Source organism: Talpa europaea (genome assembly GCF_964194135.1).
Source record: "Talpa europaea genome assembly, chromosome: 8".
In the NCBI taxonomy this organism is placed as follows: Eukaryota; Metazoa; Chordata; class Mammalia; order Eulipotyphla; family Talpidae; genus Talpa; species Talpa europaea.
In genome coordinates, this window is record NC_140075.1 from 94,093,951 (window position 1) to 94,118,841 (window position 24,891).

The following is a 24,891-nucleotide window of genomic DNA, read 5'->3' on the forward strand; positions in this document are numbered from 1 at the left end:
AAAAATTTAAAAAATGAAGATATCTTTACAAAAATTTTTTCAAATATAATCTTCAAAGCAATCTAATATATAAAACACCAATGGAGTTCTTTAGCTGAAAGGGGAAAAGGAGTATCCTTGATTCTGAGACATCGCCATAGGACCCATGAGATGTGAAACAGTTAATGAACCATACAACTAGAAGACTTCTAATGTTTCATTCAGCTTTAAAAAAATGTAATTGTTTAATGATACATTGAGTTGATATTTACTCTTTTAAGAAGTTTGAACTGTGTAACTTTTATTTTAAATATAGGAAATGCATGAGAATGCGTAACAAAATGAGAAATCAATGAAAGCTATCTTCTGAATAGCACTGGTGGTTAAGAGCGCAGGTTCTGGAGTTACAGAGTCTGGATTTTCCCAGTACTGCTATTTATTAGCTAGGTTTTCCCAGTACTGCTATTTATTACATATCCTCTAGCAGGATGTTTAATACCCCCATGCTTTAGTTTCCTTATCTTTAAAATGGAGATACTAATATCATTGGATGATTCAGAATATTAAATATGGTAATGAATAATGAAATGCTTAGCATATAACGAGTGCCAATCATTTTGATTATGGATCTAAAACATGAACATTTACAGGGGAAAAAATGGATGTGATTGGATGAAAATTCTAAGGAGTCAATTTTGCAAAGTATTTCTAATTTTTCTTTGTTCCTCTTTAATTATTATGGAAATATAAACCAGATGGAAGTCAAGTTTATAATTTTCATGTTTGTCCTATAGCTTGACTGTATATATTATAATTTTTCTTGTTTTATCTGGCTTTTGTAATGAAGTGTTGAAGAACTTTTATGAACCAGTGAGACAAAGAGCATAGTAATTCCTTTAGTTAGTATGTTTGTTAAAATATTCAAAACCTTGGGCCTCCCCGGTGGTGCAGTGGTTGAGCGCTGGGTTGCAAAGCTGCCCGCAGCCTCTGCAGCACTGGTTCAATCCCCGGCCGCCGGGTGAGGGTCCCACATGACGCGCAGACCTCTCCAGCGGCCCGCTGCTCCCCTCAGCAGTGTACTTCATCACTCTGCCTGTTCTACTCTCCGCTCTGGCTCTGGTGAATTCTCTCACCCTCCAGTGCCTCTGACTGTACCCAGTGCTTGTATAAATAAATAAATAAATCTTTAAAAAAAAAAAATTCAAAACCAAAGTTTGTTGCATTTCTGAAAAAATATCCTAAATGAAAACAATCAATATATTTTATTAGTGAAAGTTTAAAAATTTTTGTTGAAGCTTTTTTTTCTTTAAGATTTCTTGATCATTTATCAACTTAAAATTTGGATGGGACATGAGTTTTAGAAAAATGCTGTCTTTAGCAAAACTCATTTCACAGATAGCTGACTAGTAAGACTTTAAGGGAGCAAAGGTTTATTCCATTTTAATTAAGCCTACAGAACTTTTAGCTTCTTGAAGTTTATAACGAAGCTCTCATATTTGCCAAATTGGGCACGAAACTTTATGAGAACAAATTTTATGATACAGTATATTATTCCTTCAATTTTAGTTCAGCTCAGCTGGAAACCAACTTTTCTTATAGTGTGCCAACATTTAATTTTTTCCCTTTTTGGCTCTACTCAGAAAATGGTAGGGAAAAAGGGCATATGTGTTACATTTATGAAAGCAGAAGATTTGTCTTATATTAACAGGTTTAGATAAGTACCAAGCTATATTAAGTCCTCACTAAGACCATCAATAGGTATAATAAAAACAATTTTACCACAGACTGCTTTATATAAATAAGAGGTTCAGAGTTCATGGTCTGGTCACAAAAACATTACCAGAATTCTAAATAAGATCCAAACCAATTCTAATATTAAACTCTGAAATAAATATGAGAAAAATTAATAAGAACAAGATTAATAAGAAAGATTAATTAAAACAAGTAAGAAAATTACAGTTTTTGGTGAATCTGGTAGTGATGACATCTGAGTAAGGTGGTGTGTATATATAGAGAGAAGGTTAATCCTCTACTTTTCCCGTAGAGAGACTTGGTTAATAAGTGTCCTATTGATAAAGGAGGAAGTTAACAAAATGTATGCCTAAGGGTAGAAAAGCATAATAGAAGTAATTTCTTGAGTTTCCCTGAAACTGAAATGTTGTGTAGGGTTTGAAATTGTCTTCAACCCCTCCTCTAACCCCTTCCCACCCTCCCCTCTCTCTTGCCCTCCACCCTGACATTTTAAATACACATCATTCCATTGTCTTCTGGATTCCATGGTTTGTCAAATACTCAGTTGTTAAGTTTTATGTTTTTCTTTTCAAGGTGTTACATTCTTTTTCTCTTCCTGGCTCTTTTAAAGATTTCTACATTTTTAAAAAAGATTTATTTATGTACGTATACAAGAACTGGGTTATAGATTGGAGGTGGGCAGCAGGAGTGGGGGGAGGGTGGGATGGTGGGATGATTCACCACAGACAAAGAGGGGAACAGAACAGGCAGATTGACTGAAATACACTGCTGAGGGGAGCAGTGGGTGGGACAGGAGAGTCTGCTCTGCCATGTGGGTTAGCTCCCTATCCTGGGATCTAACTTGTGCTCCAGTGGCTGCAGATTGCTCATAGTGCTGAGACTTAATCCCTTGCCACCAGGGAGGCCCAAAAGATTTCTTCTCGTCTTGGACTTTCAGCTGTTTGCTTGGTGCATGTGGTTTTCTTTCACTCCAGTGTGGGGTTGGCTGTACTGCCTGATTCAGTGGGTCAATGTATCATACAAGTTTTGGAGTATTCTCAGCTGTTTTTGCTGAAGTTATTACTCTTCCCCATTCTCTTCTGAACTGCAGTTCCATTAAATTGTTTGATTTCTACATATCTCATATGGTCTTTTTATCTTTTCTTTTTTATCTTTTTATCTTTTCTTTTTTTATCTTTTTTTTTTTTTTTTAAAGATTTATTTATTTATTTATACAAGCACTGGGTACAGTCAGGAGCCTGGGAGGGTGAGAGAATTCACCAGAGCCAGAGCGGGGAGCAGAGCAGGCAGAAGGACCGAAGGACACTGCTGAGGGGAGCAGCGGGCGGCAGGAGAGGTCTGCGCGCCATGTGGGACCCTCCTCCGGTGGCCGGGGAGCAGCCGGGGATTGAACCGGCGTCGCAGAGGCCGCGGGCAGCTTCGCAACCCAGCGCTCAACCGCTGCGCCACCGGGGAGGCCCTTTTTTTATCTTTTTTTATCTTTTCTTCAGTTTGGATTTATTTTTGCTTATGTCTTAATGTTCACACTAATCCTGTGTTTTATGTGTTGAGTCAGCTATAAAACTTCCTGATTATTTAATTTCAGATCTTTTTAATAGATTTTAATTTTTGTTGATGAACGGATTGGTGCAGTAAAGAAAAGGAGAGCCAGGCCAAGTTTCTCGCAGGCGGGAAAACTTTATTGTGTCCCTGGGCGAGATTCACAGACCCAAGGTGGGGGTCAGTGAAGTTGTGCATATTGGGGGGGGGGAGGGCAGGCTTTTATAGGGTGAGGAGAGGTCAGGTGGGAAACTGGGTTTGCACGGTGGGAAAAGGTTTGTAGGGTGGGGAAAAGATTTGTAGGGCAGGAAGAGGTTTATTGGCTGATTTTTCCTAGGTGAGCTTCCGCATTCCTGCCCCCCTGGTAGGCTTCCTGCCCCTGGTGGGCTTTTGCATTCTGGCCCCCTGCATTGACCTTTCAGTTGAAATTTCCTCTTTTTATCTATTGTGAACTTTTTTTCTATATATAACTTATATTAAATGGTTTTCTTCAAGTCTTTTGCTTTCTCATTCTGTATCATCCTTGTGCAGTCTGGAGTCTTCGTTGTTGATCACATTTTGTGCTTCTTTCTATACTTTGTAATTTCTGCTGTATATAATGTACTGTTTATTACAGGATAATGGAAGTTGATGGTTTTTTTTTTTTAATCCTGTGGCAAATGATCAAGTGGTAATCTCCTCGGTTCAACACAAATTGAGCTAGGTGGTTTGACTCATAGCTTTGGATATGTTTAGTCTATCTTTGAATTTAAAGGCAAGACCTGTAGTGTTACAGGTATATCAGTGTTGCAGGTAAACATATATATATATATATATATATATATCAGTGTTACTTGTATACAGGTATACAAGTTCTACTTTTTGGGCCCTGTGAGTCATCCTTCCTCTCAGGATGCAAGGCTTTTGGCTGAGAACAAATGCTTGAGGAGAAGCCTGTTGAAATTCTACATTGAAACTGGTAGGCTTTACCTGTCTTAGTATGTTTTGATTACTAATCACCACAACACTATAGAATACAGTATTTGCCCTCTGACCCCTTCTCTGCTCTTCTCCCTGAATCCTCTTTTGCAAAATTAGTACTCATCAAATCTCCCAGGGAAGGACTGTCTGTGTTTTGAGAGTTCCATTGGACTTCAGTCTCTCATCCCAACACATAAATTATCAGGAGCTATGTTGGTTTCTCCTTTATCTAGTGGAGTCCCTCTTTGTGATTCTTAGCTTGCATTCTAAATGGCAAATCCTATCAAAAATGAAAAAAAGCTTAGCTTATCCTTAGAAAAGACATCAGGTTTCTCTGAGTTTATCCTTTTTGCTTTCCTTGTGCTCCATTATATTTAAATATGTGATTTGGGGGGATAACTTACCTTTTTGTTTCTAGTTATTGTGAGGGCAGTGACTTGCCACTATCTGCTGGTAAATTAGTCTTGTATAAGTAAGAACAAAATTTGGAATCATATATTTACTCTTTTATACAATGTATTTCTATAAAGTCTGATTGCTTAGATTATTTGTTATTTACTGAATATTAATTACATAGCTAAATCTACCAGGCCCAGAAATTAATCAATATTGATGTTTGGAAAAACTCTATCCAAAGAGCCCATTTTAATTTCAAAATTTCTTTTGGTCAGCAAATGTAAACTAATGTAAACTAAAATCAATTTTCTTTTTCCTCCCTCCTTTCCTGTTCAGTGAGTGATAGTTGCTTCAGGAATCTTGCGGAAGATCGCAGTGGGATAAACCTGAAAGATCTCGTACAAGATCCTTCTTTGTGAGTATTTGGTTTTCAGTACTAAGTTTAATTTAAAACATGATGGTTGGTGTGGCATTTTTCAATAATTGTAACTGGACTAATTTAAAGTTGAGCATTGTTTTCATTTTTAACAATTTGTTTTAATGTCATCTTTATGGGAAAAATATGTTCATATGGACTTGAATCATATAAACTATGGACAGTTGTAATTGAATAATGGGTAATAGTGTAGTGTTTTGAGAAAATCTAGTACTTCTTCCCAGAATGTAGAGTAGTGTTTATCAAGCAATATTACCATTAAATCTCAAATTTGATCTTAGTATCCTAATAAAAATTCATCTCTGGTTGTTATTGCATTGGATAGACAATACAGTTTTATGTCTCGGTTTTAAAGTAGCCATATATCATAATTTAGCATCATTCTCTTAACTGCCAAAAGCGTCAGTTTCTTGGCATTGGGCTAGAATAAGAGTCCAGGAAGAAAGAATTTGTTTTTGTTCTTACCAGTTGGCTTTGAAAAGAACTTTTCTTTATTAAGAGTTGTCAAACTGTACTATTAATGACTAATTCATATTTTGAAGTTGCATTTTTTACTTGGTAAAGGTTTAGGGAAAGAAATGCTTAGCATGCAGAAAATAATGTCTTTTCCAGTTATGATAGAATATATTTTATTTTAAAGGTACCATTATATAGTAATATGCTCTAAGTAGGAGTTTCTATTTGTTCATTGATTCATGTACATTTTGTGGTCCTTGTTGGAGTTGAATTGTTTATGTTGCAACATCAGGTGGGAAATATGTCCAAAATAACTTTCATTTACAAAAACCTGTTTCTAAAATCACTAGCAGTTCATGAGTGCTCTGGACTACTATTAGGATTGCTAAAATTGTATACATAAGTTATATTAATAAATGTTCCAAGTAAAAAATATTAAGAATAAGATTTGTATATTGAATAAATGCTTTGTGTGTTAATACGCCTGCAGATTTGTGTTTTGATTTACCTACTCTATGCTGATGCTGAAAGTAGTTGGTGTGTTGAGAAAAATTAAGTATTTCAATCACTAATACCAAAAATAAAGATAGAATGGAGAAGTAAAGAGTAAATTGGGAAAAACTTAAGTTATCTGGTCAATATTGACATTCAGAGTTTATGTCAATAAACTCTGGTATGTATGGTATGTATTGATCAAATAAAGGAATAGGTATAGACTTACTGTGAACAAAGTACGGAAATAAAAGTGAACATTTATGTGTGGAGGGGGAGAAAGAGTGGAAGCAGGAAGAACAACTAGAGATCTTAGGAGAATATGAAACAATAAAAGTTTCAGGGATTTATTGCCTCAAAGGAGAATAAAAAGTCAGAATTATGAGTGACAAGTTTATATTCTAAATCTGTGGCAAACTAATGGGGTAATATGGTAGACTTTTCTGTAATTTATCTAAATTTGTTTAATATACACTCCAAGCTTTAACTTCCATTGTAGTAAAACTAATTATTGTGCTAGAATGAATGGAGTGAGCTATATTATGTGAACATGACAAAGGAGGAATGTCACTAAAGAAAACAAAGATGAGAAAATTGTAAATCACCAAGCAAGATGTCTGGTCTTCCTACTAACTTTTTATTTGTTGTAGTGAGGATGTAACTTGTGATAAATTTGAAGTAAAAGGTATTTATTCTGAGAATACTTATTTTTATCACAACCCTATAGTTGTTAAGTGTAGGACCAAACAGAGGAACTTGACATTTACTTTTTTAAAAAAAGATTTCTTTATTTATTTTTAATTTTATATATTTTACATCATTTTTCATTTTTGCACAATGTATGCATTTTCATCTTGGTCATAGTCCCCATACAATTCCCACCTCACCCCCCCTTGTTTTGATCCTACTCCTTCCTCCCCCGCCATCGTATGTCTCTGGTTTATAGTTGCTTGTTGATTTTGATTTTTGCTTTATTATAATTAGTCTTTTTCCTGACATTTACTTTTGCTGATGAATATGCTTCAGGATTTGTTTGAATTAGTAATTTGCAGGTATAACAAATTTTCAAATAGACAATTTTACTGTTTTAAGAGCTTATCGTCTACTTACAGTTTTAAATATTTTAAGATTAATTCCTGCTATATATATAACTTTTCAATATGAGTTTTGTTATAAAACCTCCTGTAGTGTGTTCCTTCAATGAAACATTTAAAAGTGTTGTTACATTTAACTTGATGTTATCACCACTTCAGAAATTATTTAATATGACACATAATTTTAAAATGCACAAAAAGTTAATTTTACCATGATATAATTGATTTTTGTTCTCTCTAAATGGAAGAATACATATTATTTAAGTTATAAAAATCATTAAGATGTTTCTTCCAAAGAAGTGACTCTTATATGCAAAGTAGGTATTGTATGTAGTATACTTTAAGCTATATTCAGTTGTCTTCTTTATCAAGATGGTTCTCAAAATATATTCACATCCCATTAGCTGTGTGCTAAAGAAGAGATAAGACATCATATTTATACTTTAGGTTTCTCATTGCTTATTTATTAATTAGTCAGCATAAGTAGTTATTTGAACTCAGATTCACTTATAGAAACTACTAAAAGCTTTTTAATTATCAAAAGAGAAAGCATTAGAGTGAACAAAGCTAATAGAAATTGGACACTTGTTTGTGCTATTCATTGTGTTGATGCTGATTGTGTAAGTAGGTGTGTCTCGTTTTATTTAATTTGCAGATCTCTTAAGAATTTAGGGCCATCCTCAATGTGTGTCATGTTAGTTAGTTAGTTAGTCAGTTAGTTAGTTAGTTGATTCATTCATTAGACAAATAGAGAAAGAACTGTTTAATTCATAGAAGAATCAGCCATGTCTGAATAATAGAAATATAATTCATAATGTGAGATGTTAGTTATTTTACCTATAGTCACATAGGGTAAATTTCTTTTCACAATATGAAAAATGTGTTTGTTGCCTTTATTTATGATAGAATATATTTTCAATTATTCCAGTTATGTCAAAATTTTGAAAAATATATTACCAAGTTATAAACTCTTGTGATTTTTGATAATGAACATATCTTAATCCTAAATTCTTAGTCCTAAATTCTGGTTAAATTATGTTATAGGTAAAGAAATACCTATCAGTATTCTTGGTATTTTTTTAAACTGTAGTAAAATAAACATAGCATAAAATATGCCATCCTAACCTAGTTTCAATGAGTAGTTAAGTAGTGTTATGTATATATTTACTATTATGCAACTGATCCCTAGAAATTTTTCTTCTTGCTAAACTGCAGCTCTGTACCCATTAAATAACCACTCTCCATTCGTCCTTACCCCAGTCTATGTTCTTTGTATTTTTAATTGAACTTTTATTACTTCATATCTTACCTTTAATAATGATTTCAATGCAACTAAGGTAAAAGTAAAGAAAAATCAAGGTGTTGTCTATGATTATTATCTTTACTTTGGCATATTATGAAGTAAATTGTGTAAAACTGTTATTTAGAAAAATAGCAAAATTTCACTGTCTTTACAAAGATTATAAAATGCAAATATATCCAAAATAATTTTGTAACAATAGCCCTTTCATCAATTCATCTTTTTTATTTTGATTTATATTACTTGTCTGTATTAGTGTTATACCTCATCTGGAAAGGATGGCTTGTGGGTAAAAAGAAATTTTCTTTTTGGTTAGAAGATGCCAGATTGGAAATGGAGCATACCATTTAAAAAAAAAGACAACCTGCTAGTTGAAAGATGCTTTAATATTATAGATTATTAGTACTTAATAACAGCATTTTATGTTTAAGAGAAAGGATAAAATTGAACAAAATAGTGTAACTGATTGTAAATTTCTTAGACATGAAATTTTTACTTAGCTTTATGTACTTTTGTACAATTTTTACCACTTTTGGTTGAAACTATTCTTTTCATGGCTCTGAAACATAGCCTCATCCTCCTGAGTGTACTTGTCTTCACACTACAATATGATTGAATGATATTTTGGTCCCTGGATCATGGCATTAAATATGAAGGAAAGGCAGGATTGCCGTCTGGAAAGCTATCAAAGCTAAATATAGACCGTACTTATCTGCTGGTGTTAAGACAGGTTGCTATGGTGAATTGAATTTCTTAAAAATGCCAGTCAGCAGAGGATAAACAGTAGTTTTTGAAGTGGTTATTTTCCATGGAGCTATATTTCTCATACTGCATTTTCAAGTAGATGAATGTAGTGAATACTTTTATGATTTATTTTTATGAAATTTCAATTTTTAAGCATCTTTCTGACCTTCAATATTTATTAAACAAAATAGAAGAGTTTTTAATATTGTTTTCCTTTGTTTCTCAATAGATAAATTTTCTTTGATGTAGAAGTCCATTTTTCCATTAACAGCATTTTATTCATTATTGGTCATTCATTTTGCTCTGCTGACAATAATTTTACTCACTCTAAGACAGCTGTTAAAGCTGTCTTGTTTGTAATAATCTCTCTAACTCTAAGTTTTTTTTTTAATCAGCATTCTATTTGAAATACATACTTATTATATATATTGGGACAATACATCTTAATCTAGTCTTGTGATATGGTATTATTTTACTATGTTCTATGTCAGAACTGCAAATTTAAACACTTTTCTTTTAGAAGACTTTCCTCATTTCCATTATTCCATACAAATTTAAAAGTGTATGTTTTATTGTTTTGTGGGTTTATTCATTTTAGAATTTAATTAAAGAGTATTAGTAACTGTTTATCTTAAGTTCTTTAACACTAGGTTTCTTTGGTTTTCATTGTATAGCAATCTGTGTCATACTAGCAAAATGGTACTTGATAGGATTATGAAATTAAGGAGTACTTCTCATGGAATCAAGAAATGAGTTGAATCAGAAACTAGGGCAGGTGTGGAAACTCAGACAAGAATTAGGAATTTTGTGCAACTGGATTTGTTTCTCTCACCCATTACCATTACCTAGTCTCTCCTGGATTTAGTCTCACATATAAAAGTCAGGCTTTCTCCATCAAATCAGTAAAATGGCTCTTAGCTTACTTTAATTCCCTTTCTTCTAGTTCTAGTGTCTCGCTTTACCTCCAGTTTTAAAATGTAAAATCCCATGAAAGAGTTTTGATTTTGTTGAATCTGGTCATGTGCCCATATCTTTACCAGTCATGGGATAGATGTCTATTACCAAAATGGTGGAATAACCTCACTAAATATTGGTAATAATACTTTAATGACTTTAAAAAGAAAATATAGTTGAATTAATTGATAATAGCAGTTCCCTATTTGCTGATATTATTGGCTATTTATATACATACACATAAATAAATGTGAAATTTATTTTAATTAAACTGGCTAGAGAGCAGATGGAGTAACAGTTGGCTATTTCTGTTTAACATACTTCTATTTTAAATGGAGAAACACTAGCATTATAAATGAAAAATAAAAAAAAAGTCAAGAATTTCATCTACCATTCCATTATTATACTTTACCTGAGGATTATTATAGAGGCATGTAACAGTTTAATGGGAGCACTGACAAAATGTTTCAAGATCAAGTGATTCTTGACATTAAGCTTTTGTTTAGAAAGAAGGAAAGAAAGAGAGAGAGAGAAAGAGAGAGAGAGAGAGAGAAAGAAAGTGGAAGAAAAAGGAAGGAAGGAAGGAAGGAAGGAAGGAAGGAAGGAAGGAAGGAAGGAAGGAAGGAAGGAAGGAAGGAAGGAAGGAAGGAAGGAAGGAAGGAAGGAAGGAAGGAAGGAAGGAAGGAAGGAAGGAAGGAAGGAAGGAAGGAAGGAAGGAGAGACTGATGGAGGGAGAAAGAAAATGGAAGGAGGAGGAGATTATGAGAGAATGATTGCAGGAAAGAATGGAAACTCCATGAGTATGTTATTATTTAGAAACCCACAGATATCCTATGAATGGTAAATTAATTAAAGATGAATGAGAGTCTAGGAGGTTAAAACTAGTCACTAAAACCAAGTTTTGATATCCATGTACTTCATTTATCCATTACACATTGACATTTGATATTGATGGTGAGAATAAACAAGTAGGTGATTACATTGTCCTCTTATATTAGTTTTATATTGCCATATAACACGTTACTACAATCTTGGCTTAAAACAACACACGTTATCTCACAGTTTCCATGAATCAGGATCTTGAGTGCAGTTTAACTGAGTACTCTGCTCAAAGCCTCTCAAGATTGACATCTAGGTGTTGGCTAGATGGCATTTTCTTCTGGAGGCTGAACAGGAAAAGAATTTCTCCAAACTCATTCAGGTTGTTGGCAGAATTCATATCTTTTTGTTATATGACTAAATACTCTGCTGACTTGACTGGTTTCTAACTACAACTCACATCATCTTTGCATGTAATTTTGCCTAATTATTGAAGTGACATACTGTTGCCTTTGCTGTTTTCTGTTGGTTAGAACCAATCATCACATATTCATATTCAGTGGGAGGGTATTTCATGTGAGAAAACATTAAGAAGTAAAAATTATTGGTGATCACCTTAGGGTCTTTTAACCACATTACTATTTTTGAAATTTTCTTTTCTACACCAGTCAGATTCATTTACTTTAATTATGTCAATATAAAATCAGTTCTCTTTAAAAAAATTCTATCAGTTGAAAATCAATGAAGTTATAATTTATCTAAGGTTACAATACCCCACAGTGATAGGCCACTTGATAACCAGGCATTGTGCTCTTTCCACTCCCAGTCCCAGTTTTGACTTTCTTAGTTTTGTTGTCACATTTGGTGTTCTCCACTATTTTTATTGAGATATAATTGACATCAGCACTGTTTAAGCTTATGGTGTGCAGTATAATGAATTTCATTCACATTTTTTAAAGATTTATTTATTTATTCATACAAATTCCCCACCAGAGGGGCAGGGAATTAGAGGATTCACCAGAGAGAGTGGGGAGCAGAACAGGCAGATCTACTGAAATACTGCTGAGGAGAACAGCGGTGAGAAAGGAGAGGTCTTCTGTGCCCTGTGGGTCAGTTCCCTGGCTGGGGATCATGCTGCAGGCATTGGTGGTAGCTTGATAGCACTGTCTTTAACTCCCGAACCACCAGGGAGTCCCCACATTTGGTTTTAATATGTTGACTACATCTAAACACTGGCCACCTAGGCACCAACATTAAAATGGAAAATATTTTTTGTATGACCTATAGATTTATGAATTTTGACCATTTAACAGTAAAACACACACACATATTTTCTTCATTATCAGTTTTTGTCAGATGGAGAAGGACTTGAATTTTTGTTTCCTTCAGTTTTGATTTATGTTGGCATCTGAGGAGCAAGACTACAGAGCCTGAATGTAAGATTTGATACCTATAAAGGAAAAAGCTTAATGGAATAATAAGAGTTGAATTTTGTGTATGAACTCCTCTATGGCATTTTCAGTGAAAGATTGCTGGCTGTGAATTGCAAAGACAAACAGGCAGGTAAAGAAGTTTGCTAATCAGATGTCTGAGTAAGTAGGCTTCCCTGAGCTTCCTAAGAAACACCTGCTGGTGACTCAGGCCAAATTAGTAAGAAGACGACAAAAGAAAAACTAGGAGACATCATCTTTTTTCTTTTCTAGTTGTTTAAAAATTCTAAAATATTATTCTTTGAGAAATTATGGAGATATAAATTACCTCTAGTCAGCTGGAAGAACATCTAATACTAGATTATTGGAGACCAGCCCGTGCTGCTCCTTTTCATTCCTATTTATACAGTGTCAGAAATGATAACTACTCTAATACTTTTTTGGTTTTTCCCTTTAAGAAAAATTAAATCTGCTAAAATTAGGAGGAAGCACCATTTTTTTTTCTTTTTTTCTTTTTATTATTTTTTATAATAAATTTTTTTTATATTCCCCATACAATTTCAACCCCCCCATTTTGACCCCAATCCCTCCCCTCCCTCCACCCACCCCCCCAAAAGTGTCTCTGGTTCATAGATTTTTGTTGATTTTGATTTTCACTTTCTTATAGTTATTCATTTTCCTGGTCCCTTATTTAAGTTTTCTAGATTCCTGCTATGAGTGAGACCATCCGGTATTTTTCTTTTTCTTTCTGGCTTATTTCGCTGAGCATGATCCCTTCCAGCGCCATCCATGTTGCTGCAAATTGCATGTGTTTATCTTTTTTGAATGCTGAGTAATATTCCATGGTATATATGTACCACATCTTCTTGATCCAGTCATCTATTTTTGGGCATTTGGGTTGTTTCCAAAGCTTAGCTATTGTAAACAGTGCTGCTATAAACATAGGGGTGCAGGTGTTCTTTGGAATTGATGTTTCTGTGTCCTTTGGGTAAATACCTAGGAGTGGAATTGCTGGATCATATGGAAGCTCTATGTTTAGTAGGTCCTGAAATCTCCACACAGCTTTCCACAGTGGTTGGACCAGTTTGCACTCCCACCAACAGTGCAGAAGAGTTCCTTTTTCTCCACACCCTCGCCAACATTTGTTGTTGCTAGTTTTTTTAATATGTGCCATTCTCACTGGTGTAAGATGGTATCTCATGGTAGTTTTGATTTGCATTTCCCTGATGACAAGTGATGTTGAACATTTTTTCATATGCCTGTTGGCCATTTGCATTTCCTCTTCAGAGAAGTTTCTTTTTAGCTCTTCTGCCCATTTTTTGACTGGATTATTTTCTTTGTTGTTGTTGAGTCTCATCAGCTCTTTGCAGATTTTTGTGATCAGTCCTTTATCATTAGTGTTGGGTGCAAAAATGTTCTCCCAGTTGGTGGGGTTTCTCTTTGTTTTGGTTATTGTCTCTTTTGCTGTGCAGAAGCTCTTTAATTTGATGTAGTCCCAGCTTTTTATCTTTGCCTTCACTATCACTGCTTTGGGTGATGTGTCTGTAAAGATGTCTTTGATGTGCAAATCACGTAGTGTTTCGCCTATATTTCCTTTGATGTATTTTATGGTTTCAGGTTTTATGTCTAGTTCTTTAATCCATTTTGAGTTGGTTTTTGTGTATGGTGTGAGGTAGTAGTCAAGCTTCATTTTTTTGCATGTAGCGGCCCAGTTTTCCCAGCACCATTTATTGAACAGACTTTCTTTGCTCCAGTGCATATTCTTTGCTCCTTTGTCAAATATTAGTTGACCATAAATCTGTGGGTTTATTTCTGGATTTTCTATTCGATTCCATTGGTCTGTGTGTCTGTTCTTGTTCCAATACCATGCAGTTTTGATGATTATGGCTTTGTAGTATAGCCTGAAATCTGGGAGTGTGATGCCTCCATTCCCTTCTTTTTTTTTCAGGAGAGCTTTGGCTATTCGGGGTTTTTGGTGATTCCATATGAATTTCATCAATAATTGTTCTATTTCTTTGAAGAATAACATTGAAATTTTTATTGGAATAGCATTGAATCGGTATATTGCTTTTGGTAGGATGGCCATTTTAATAATGTTTATTCTTCCAATCCATGAGCAGGGGATGTCTTTCCATTTCTTTGTATCTTCTTCTATTTCTTTTTTTGGCATAATTGATTTAGGAAGAAAAGCTGGTTAAGCTGATTGAGTGTGGGATTTTTGCTCCTGGGGAGCTCTATGATGGTTCATGTGTTCTTTCATGTGTTATCTAAGTACCTATCATAACATTTTTATAGTATTATAAATTGTCTACGTACTGTCTGTGATTCTCAATGGATTATAACCTCCAAAGGGAAGAAACTGTTCATGTTTAATGTCATATCACTATTATCTATCACTGTTTTTTAATACATAGTAGGCCCACTAGAAATATTCATTAAATAAATGAAGGAAGAAAGGAATGTGTGAGTGATTAAGTAACTAAATGAAAAAATGGGTAATGGAGAGAGTAAGAGTAATAGACTCAATGTATAGTGAATGTACATTGACAAAACCTACCTTTCCCCCACTTTTCAGGCAGTTCTGATTCTACATTTAGCCCTTTGTTGTTCAATACAAAAATTTACTCTCTGGTGACATACCTCTGTAGCCTCAGCTTCTTTGTAGGTGTGTGTGAGGTAAATGAGAGACCTAATTCCAGGAGCAAAAGGATATGATGACCTCACTAATCCATTTGAATTATAGACATTTGTTTAGAACACTGAGAAAAGATATTGTCAAGGATTCCATTCTTTCCTAAGGAAATCAGGGGAATCCCTGAATGCATTTTCAAAGCTAAATATACTTCCTGAACAGTTCACTTTGAGGAAAAACTTTATATCATAATTTTGGTAGTGGAAACTTTCATAGCATAATGTTGAGTAATTCAGCCCTGCATTAACTTGGTTTTTTAAATGCATTAATTTAAAAAGTAAGTTGAGAAGATGGTGTTTTTCTTTCCTCCCTGTAAAGTTCTGTCATAACTTTCCCTCTTTTATAAATAACTAAGGGTATGGGTAGACTTGGAAAATATTTGCATTGCTGAGTAGAAGGTGAAATGATATTTGTATTACAGTCAGTTTCACTTAGCTACCTGCATTGAGTGCAAATCCTTATAGTTCACTTACGTTGGAAGCGATATAATAGTATGTCTTGACATATGTTAGCAAAGTAAATGAAGTGCAGTTAAGGTACTTTGAAATAATTTTGAACATTGTTTTCTCCTCTATCCTTAAGCCATGAATTTAGGGGAGTTTGAAACAATAGCCACTATTCATGTTGAAAATACTGGCAAGTAGACACCATCCTTACCAAATTTTTTCCCGTAGTTTAATAAAATGGTACTCAAGCTACTCACGTTTGCTTTGAACATACCTCTATAAAGCACAATGGCTTGAGAGTGTCAGATATTTTAAAAGGTGTAATCAAGATATAATCCAAAGCTCACCTTTACATCCTGGTCAAGTATATTGCATTCTAAAAAGAGTAAAGTTTGATTATTTATTATATATTTTATGTTTTTAGTATATTTTTTTTGGTTTATTCAGATCAATGGTTAGTCAAAATAATTGAATTTGAAAAAAAAAAAACATCCAAAATAAGCTCTAGTTTGTCAGTGCTTTACTTAAAACATAATGGCAAGAAAAAAACAATGTTTGCACTTAGACTGGGTTGTCACTGAGAAGATTGAGAAATTGTTTGTTATAATTATCTGTGGATTTACTTTAAATTTTTGGGAGTAGGGAGCCTTTTAAGGGATATTTATTGCTATGTTATAATTTTTAATCAGTTTTAGTCTTTATTGAAATGGATGCATACCATATATACCATATATATGGTATACTATATATACCATATAATCCATCCATTTAAAGTATACATTTTTGTGGTTTTTAATATATTCACAGAGTTGTGTAACCATCACCACTATCAATTTTAGAATATTTTCATCTACCTAGAATGAAACCTTAAACCATTTTCAGGCACTATTCATTTACCATATTTTTGAATTGGAGGTTTGTCTTTTTGCTGTGGAGTTCTGGAAGTTCTCTATACTCTGGTTATTAATTCCATATTAGATATATGCTTTGTGAATATTTTTTTCCAGTTGGTAGATTACCTTCAAATTCTATTGATATTGAGTTGATGCACAAATTTTTTAATTTAATTTTATTTTTTAAAAGATTTATTTATTTATTTATTTGTTTGTTTGTTTGTTTGTTTATTTATACAAGCACTGGGTACAGTCAGAAGCGCGGGAGGGTGAGAGAATTCACCAGAGCCGGGGTGGGGAGCAGAACAGGCAGACTGACGAAATACACTGCTGAGGGGAGCAGCGGGGGGTAGGAGAAGTCTGCGCACCATTTGGGACCCTAGCTGGTGGCCAGGGATCGAACCAGCGCTGCAGAGGCTGAGGGCAGCTTTGCAGCTCAGCGCTCAACTGCTGCGCCACCAGGGTAGGCCCAAATTTTTAAATTTTAATGAAATCCTTTCTTTCATTGCCTGCCATTGGTGTCATATTAAAGAAATCATTGGCAGACCTAATGACATGAAACTTTCATTCTACCTTTCTTTCTAGGAGTTTTATCATCTAAGTCTTACATTTAGGCTCATCTATTTTTAATTAATTTTTGTATAAGGTGTAAGGTAAGAACGAACTCATTCATTTGCCTATGGACATCTACTTTTAATAGTGTAACATTCAGTTTTTTAAAAAGAAAATTTTCACTATGTTTTTGGAATATTATCTTAGTGGTTACTTTAGCACTAACAACAGAAATCAGATTCTGCTATATACTTATAACTTAATTCCAGTGAGATATAGAATTACATAGATGGATGGATATTATGTAAACCAAGGAAACACAAAGGAAAACAATGAAGAAAAATAAAGATCTCATATAATTATTATATAATTTTGTCTTTTTAGTTTAAAAAACCAAGGGAAGAAAAGTGTGTGTGTATATATATATGTGTGTGCTTGAATGTACAGATGTATATGTAATAGTGTTCATTATATATTTTTTTTTAAATTTGTGCTACACCATTTTATTTATTTGTTTGTTTGTTTGTTTGTTTGTTTATACAAGCACTGGGTACAGTCAGAAGCAGGGGAGGGTGAGAGAATCCACCAGAGCCAGAGCGGGGAGCAGAGTAGGCAGAAGGACCGAAGTACACTGCTGAGGGGAGCAGCGGGTGGCAGGAGAGGTCTGCACACCATGTGGGACCCTCCTCCGGTGGCTGGGGAGAGAGGCTGCGGGCAGCTTCGCAACCCGGCGCTCAACCGCTGCGCCACCGGGGAGGCCCTGTTCATTATATTTTTGTTTACCATTTTGATTCTGTTTCTTCTTCTGGATTCACATTATCATCCAATATTCTTTCCTCATCAATACAACTTTCTTCCTCCCCAAGTCCTCTGTGTTACCTTGTCCATTATATTTTATGTTTAGTGTTACAGGCTGAACAATGTAATTAATTACATATATGTACAATATATATAAACATATATATGTATATATGTATAGATACACATTGTTTTATGCAACTGTTATTTTTTAGATCAGTTAGAAAAATTAGGAGAAATATGCAGTTGTGCCATCTTTTATAATTACCTACATAATTACCTTTGCTCTTCAGTGTATGTGTGTATATTTGAATTTCTCTCATTCTTTTTAATCCTTGCAAGCGTTAGTATTTACCTTAATATAGTTCAGCTAATAATAAATTTTGCCAGGTTTTGTTTATTGCGAATGTCTTTATTATTGCATTCATTTTTGAAATATTTCTTCAATGGCCCGTAAGTTTCTTGTTTAACAGGTTGCTTTTTTCTTTCATTACTCTAAATATCTTTCACATCCTACTGCATTTTGTCATTCATTGTTTCTGATGAGAAGTGTAATATTTGTCTTATTGGAATTCCATTGTATTCTATATAATCCAGTTTTCTCTTCAAGATTTTGTTTTTGTCTTTCATGGTTTTACCTTGATGTGTCTATTTATGGACTTATGATTGTTATCTTAAATCAAGTTGGTTGAGGTTCTCAAATGTGTTTTCAGCAAACTTTGGAAATTTTCAACCATCTTTTCTTATATTTTTCTGCTCCTTTTACTTTCTTTTCTCATTCCGGTACTCTATTATACATATGTGTTAGTTTTCTTAATATTGTCTCACATTTCTCTAAAGCTCTTTATTTTTCTTCATTGTTTTCCCTTGTGTTTCCTTGGTTTACATAATATCCATCCATCTACAAATTCATCAGTTCTTTTCTTCTCCCAACTCATATCCACTGTTGCATATCCCTAGTGAATTTTTCATGTCAGTTTTATATTTTTATCCTTGAATTTTTCATTTTGCCTTCTATATTATAATTTCTACGTTGTCTTCTCTATTTGATGAAAGATTGTCATCACACCTTCTCCAACTTTTTGTTTTTTTTCCCAATTTATTGAAATATAATTAATGTACAACATTGTATTAGTTTAAGATGTTCAGTATAATGGTTTCATGAAAGTATACATTGCCAGCTGATTACCAAGTTAAGTTTAGATAAAATCCATCATCTCATCTAGTTGCAGTTTTTCTTGCTGTGCTAAGAACTTTTAGCACCTATTCTCTTAGTAATTTTCAAATATACAGTACAGAATTGTTAACTATAGTCAGTGTGTTACACATTACGTTCTAAGAACTTCTTAATTTTATAGCTTTAAGTCTCTTCTTTCAACTGTTTTCATCCATTTCCCCTATCCGCCATCCCAACCTCTGGCAACCACCAGTCTGTTCTCTGTTTCTACAAGTTCAGTTTATTTGACTCCACATCTAAAGGAGATCAGATAGTATTTGTCTTTCTCCATCCAACTTACTTCTTTTAGCATAGTGCCCTCGAGGTCCATTCAGATTGCCACAAATGGCAGATTTTTTTATTTTAATAACTGAATAATAGTCCATTCTGTGTAGTCATTGATCACTTAGTGAATGGGTTACCTTCTAAGAAATGCATCCTTAAGTGATTTCATTACAGTGTGAACATCTTTGAATGTAATACAAATTTAAATATTACAGCCTACTACACACCTTTTCTATATGGTATAGTCATTTAGGACTAATATGGGACTAGAAGGAGGATACTTTGGATCTGTTTGGGATAGAATGCAAAGTTATCTTAACTGACACACAGAAAATTTATTAAGAAAAAGACACTTGCATAGACACAGTGGGCCAAAGCAGCATTTTAGAAAGAACTCGGTAGCCTTTTATATTGTTCTTTGGAATTTCTCACTTTGGTGTTAGTTTGATTTGCTGTAATAGGAGTTAGTGCTCTTTATTTTTTTTTTTTTAAAAAAAGATTTATTTATTTATTTATACAAGCACTGGGTACAGTCAGAAGCGTGGGAGGGTGAGAAAATTCACCAGAGCCAGAGCTGGGAACAGAACAGGCAGACTCACAAAATACACTGCTGAGGGGAGCAGTGGGCGGCAGGAGAGGTCTGTCATGTCATGTCATGCCATGTGGGACCCTCGCCGATGGCCTGGGATCCAACCGGCGCTGCAGAGGCTGCAGGCAGCTTCGCAGCCCAGTGCTCAACCACTGCGCCACCAGGGGAAGCCCAAGTTAGTGCTCTTTATACCCCCTTGTCCCCCCTCTCCATTCCTGGTCTTGCAAAATATGTATGACCAGTTAATGATTATGTTTATCATCCCTATATCCACCACTGATTTGTCCAGGAGGCAGCTAGTCTAGGTGATAAGGAGTTAAGGTATTCAAACTTTCAACTCTTTTTAATAGCTTCATTGCATTTCTGTGCACTACTTGTTTAGTATTTGATAATTTAACAATATTAATTCTTCCAGTTCATGCACATGGAGTACCGTTCTATTATTCATGTGTTGCTTCCTGTTTTTCCCTTCAGACCTGCTAGTATTGTAATAGTTCAGGGCTTCTATATTGGGTGCATAAATATTTACAAATGCTGTATCTTTTTGTCTCTTGTACAGTCTTTGTCTTAAAGTCTATTTTTACTGAAACAGGTATTGCTATCCTAGCTTCCTTTTGGTTTCCATTTGCATGAAATATCTTTCTATCACTTCAGTTTTAGTCCATCAGTTTCTTCATATCTGAAGGTAGTCTTTTGTAGGCATCATATAGATGGGTCTTTTTAAAGAAAAGTCTTCATACACTGTTATTTGAGTTTTTTACAAGTTCAACTTTTACTAATTTAAATACTTAATAATCTATTAAACTCATGAAGAAGGTTTTCCAGTAAAGAGTACTGGTGGTAGGGAATGTCCTACTAAAATAAACTGAAAGAAAACCACATGACCATGTAGTTTACCAGCAAGAACAGGCACATACTATTATATGAAAATTACCTATCCTATCTAGGCCTTCTTATTTAACATCTAAAAATATAAAATGTTAACATTCTGGCTTTGTTTTGAATAATGAAGATAGGTATGTTCATCTTTTGTTTTGGTTGTATTTCTCCATTATATTCCGTGGTTGCCTTTGTACATATTCTGTCGTGTGTGTTTGCTTTTGTACTTAATAAATTATTGTTCTTGGACAACTCTAGATTCTTAATGGACAGAAGGTATTTTATCTTTTTCTAAATTTGTACTTATATTATTTTCCTTGCATTTATTTCTTTGTCCCTGAATAAAACAAATGTCCACTAAAGAATTTTTAATTAAATATTCTCAAATAATTTAATTTCAGTATTTTTATAGCATATAATATATGCATGTGAAGCTACCAAAGGGTATGCACACAAACATACACAGAGAACACAGCCTTTGCCCCACCTCACCCAGCCAAAATATATGCACATATACATATGTAAATGTATAGATACACACATCTGTAGATATATTTCTACATAGATGTATATTTATATACATCGACATACATTTGAATAAAAAGCTGTGTTTTATATAAATGTACATTTATTCATCAGGATCTTTTTTTTTCAGCACTGTATTTCAAAGATCTTTCAATAAAATCACAGTGAAAAAAATTGTTCCTAGAATTCCAGCTTTTCCTGAAATTCATTTAGAAGAGTTAGTGTTCATTCTTGGAATGCCATATTTCATTTAGTCTTAAGCCAATTTTGCTTCTGTTTATAACAATCACTGGCATTGTAATTTTGGACCCTTATTTCTGTCCATTGGTTAGTAAATTGAGGTCAAATCAGTGTCAGGCAATTTTCAATAAACTAGCATCTAATTTTTCATTCCTAGCAATGTTTGATAGAGAAAAAAATACCTTAAAACAAAACTATTTGTTTTGAAATATTTATTGACAAATCAATTGGATTTATATTGGTGGATCCATAAAATAAATCTACGGAGAAACTATATCAAAAATAAAACCATCACTTTAAAATTAGCAAGCATGTACTTTAAAGTGACATTTAAAATTTATATATGATTTATTTTTACATAATAAAAAGTGACAAAACAATATTTTTTATAAATAGTTACAAACATTAAGCAGTTTTTTTAAGCCACATTCATTTGTAATTTTGTATCACTGGTATTTAAATTATACTTACTAAAAAGTATAATTTTAAAGTAAGTCTTCTGTAAATTTTAAAGGATAAACTGCCTCTAATCTTCTTTGAAAAGTCTTGATGGTGTTTTAACTATTTTAGCCAATCATTTCTTCCAGTAATGTCTTTTTTTTCTTTTGTTTTTGCTTCATTCAGCATTCCTCTCTTTGAAAAATAATTAAGAAGATAAAAATATCCAAAAGAACTTGTGTCTGTGATGCTTTGATATGTCTTAACATAGTAAGATATTCTTAATTGTGGGATTTCTCAACTTTATTCAATGCACAAAATGTAAATATCAATTTTATTTGAAATTGGGAGCTCCATCAAAAAGACTTATACATCAAGATATAAAGCAGAACTATATAATTTCAAAAGTAAATCTTGTAGGGCCTCCCCGGTGGCACAGTGGGTTGAGTGCCATGCTGGGAAGCTATCCGCAGCCTCTGCAGTAAGGGTTTGATTCCGGACTGGCCAGGGAGAAACTCACATGGCGTGCAGACCTCTCCTGCCGCCTGCTGCTCCCCTCAGCAGTGTCTTTGGTCTGTCTGCCTGTTCTGCTCCCTGCTCTGTCTCTGGTGAATTCTCTCACCCTCCCATGCCTCTGACCTGTACCCCAGTTCTTGTATAAATAAAATCTTTTTTTTTAAAAAAGTAAATCTTATATATTTTTTTTCTTTTTTTGAGCATTTATTCTTTAAGTTATCTAATTCCTCCTTTGGCTTAAGAGGATGAATTTTAATATCTTCCTCTTTGCAGTATTTTTTTCATTGATTGCAATTTGCTAAAACATTTCAAAGCAGAAGTTTTTGGTACTCCATCCTGGAGCATTTGATGAAAGATTCCAACTGATTTTTCAAAACATGCATCCAAGTTTAGATAATTCATTCATAAAAAAGTACTCACTGACTTGTAAGTCACTTAGGTCGATATACAAAATAATTCTTGAAAGCCTTAAGATAATTTGCTCATGTTAGTTTAGAAGAAGGCATCCCAAAACTTCATCACATGCTTTCTTTACTATTTAGAAAATAGTAGACCTAAGATAATGCTTACCTTTATAGCCTGCTTTCTGTCTTCCTTATAATGATTTTTAAAAGACAAAAGACAGAAATGCCTATCATGGTGTTTAATCTCTAAAGGTTTGAAAATATTTTGAGAGGGCATATATTAGGTGAAATGTCACCTTGTTTTTATGTATGAAACTTCTGCTGCCCAGAATAACACCTTCTACCTATAAGAATTGAACCATCTTCAGAAGCAGACATCAGACTTTTCTTGGGCATTAAGTTACAGGATAACACCCTCTTATATAAGTAAGTTTTTAAATGTTCTATAATTTCAGTATGTAACAAAATATGATATGAAAACATAAAGAGATTTAAATGTGTCATCTTGATAGAGGAAGGGGAAAGGGAAAGAGTGGATAAGAGCACATAGAGAAGAAAGGTCACTTAAGGGAAAACATTATTTTTTTTGAAAGATAATAGATAGGCTTTTTGATAGTTGTGACAATGTCTGTTTGAGTATGCTGCCTATTTCTCTAAGATTAGAGTTATTTCTTGGTAGGGCTTTCTCAAAATTAAGTTCTTTTGAATTCTTTTTGGAGTCATTGCTTTTAGACAGAGAAGTGATTTGTGGAACTCAGATGCCTACAGCTGAAAATAATTTTTATGTCACAGTGATATATAGTGAACCCTTTCAACTGAGGCTGAGATATTGCCAGATTTTCTTGGATTTGCCTGTCTTCATTATTCAAAACAAAGCCAAAATGTTAACATTTTTATTTTTAGATGTTAAATAAGAAGGTTCAAATAGGTAGTTTTCATGTAATAGTATGTGCCTGTTCTGCTGGTAAACTATATGGTCATGTGGTTTTCTTTCAGTTTATTTTAGTAGGACATTCCCTACCACCAGTACTCTATATTGGAAAACCTTCATCACGAGCTTAAGAGGTTATTAAGTATTTAAATTAGTAAAAGTTGAACTTGTAAAAAACTCAGAATAATTCCCTGTTCATAAGGATTAAAACAAAATAATTTATAAAATGGATCTAAACATATTAACAAGAATGAAATACAGTATTGTAATATGTCTTGATATTACCACTTTAGTATGTGTATTTCTTAATTTGTCTAGGAGGATAATACATAATACCCCACTGTAATGGTAATGTTCTTGTTGTGGCCTGAGTAATAATCCTGCAGATTTAGATTAATGAAAGATAACCTGTTTTTTAAAATAACTATTGTTTGAAAATTCACTCTCAGAGGAGGAACTTCATATATTATATTCTATTTATTTCTTAATTACTTTATAGTTCTTCAAACTGAAGTAATTTCCTTAGTAAAGTGAAAATACTTAATTTCAGGTCATAGCTCTTCCACAAATAAGGTGTACATCTAAAACAGAAAATTTTTATACTGGAAAGGCATGTTTGGAGTTGTCATTGTAAGGATGATTAATTGACACTAGTGTTCCTAAAATGGGCAAGATCCAGAAAAGCATGGAGATTATTAATGCAATTTTATATATGTTAAATTCTGCTTTTGTAAATCACCCTGGTTTGTAAGTTATTCATATCACAAAATTTATTGTTAACTTTATATAAAGTTGTTGGAATACTAGAATTATGTTTAAATACAAATATATGCTAAATAGATTCAAGCCATCAGTAATTTAATAATTTGTTCCTCTTTGTTTTTAATCCCAGGTTATATTTAGGGTTTTGAAACTAAGAGGGCTCTTTTTCAAAACACTTTACATATTATATGAGCTATGTTATAGTGAATCTAATTTTAGTCTGCGTATCATCACATTTCAGAAGCTGCTAGTTAACCAGGTCGTGATATGTCTTTTTCACACATACAAATATAAAAATAGCATCATATGTATAAAATGTGTTTTTAAAGTGCTTGATAAATATTATTTCTTTCTATATTTTATACTCTAAATCT

General features: G+C 33.5%; 1 protein-coding gene across 9 annotated transcripts in view; it reads left to right on the forward strand.

Moving 5' to 3' along the window:
- Positions 1-24,891, forward strand: part of GPHN (gephyrin) — a gene marked incomplete at both ends in the record, with an annotated part of 440,211 nt that overhangs the window by 91,613 nt on the left and 323,707 nt on the right. For all 9 annotated transcript variants that reach the window (XM_084239836.1, XM_084239843.1, XM_084239839.1 and 6 more), the window contains one exon: positions 4,963-5,041. In XM_084239836.1, the coding sequence (XP_084095962.1) occupies positions 4,963-5,041 (79 nt within the window). The remainder of the gene's footprint in view (positions 1-4,962; positions 5,042-24,891) is intronic.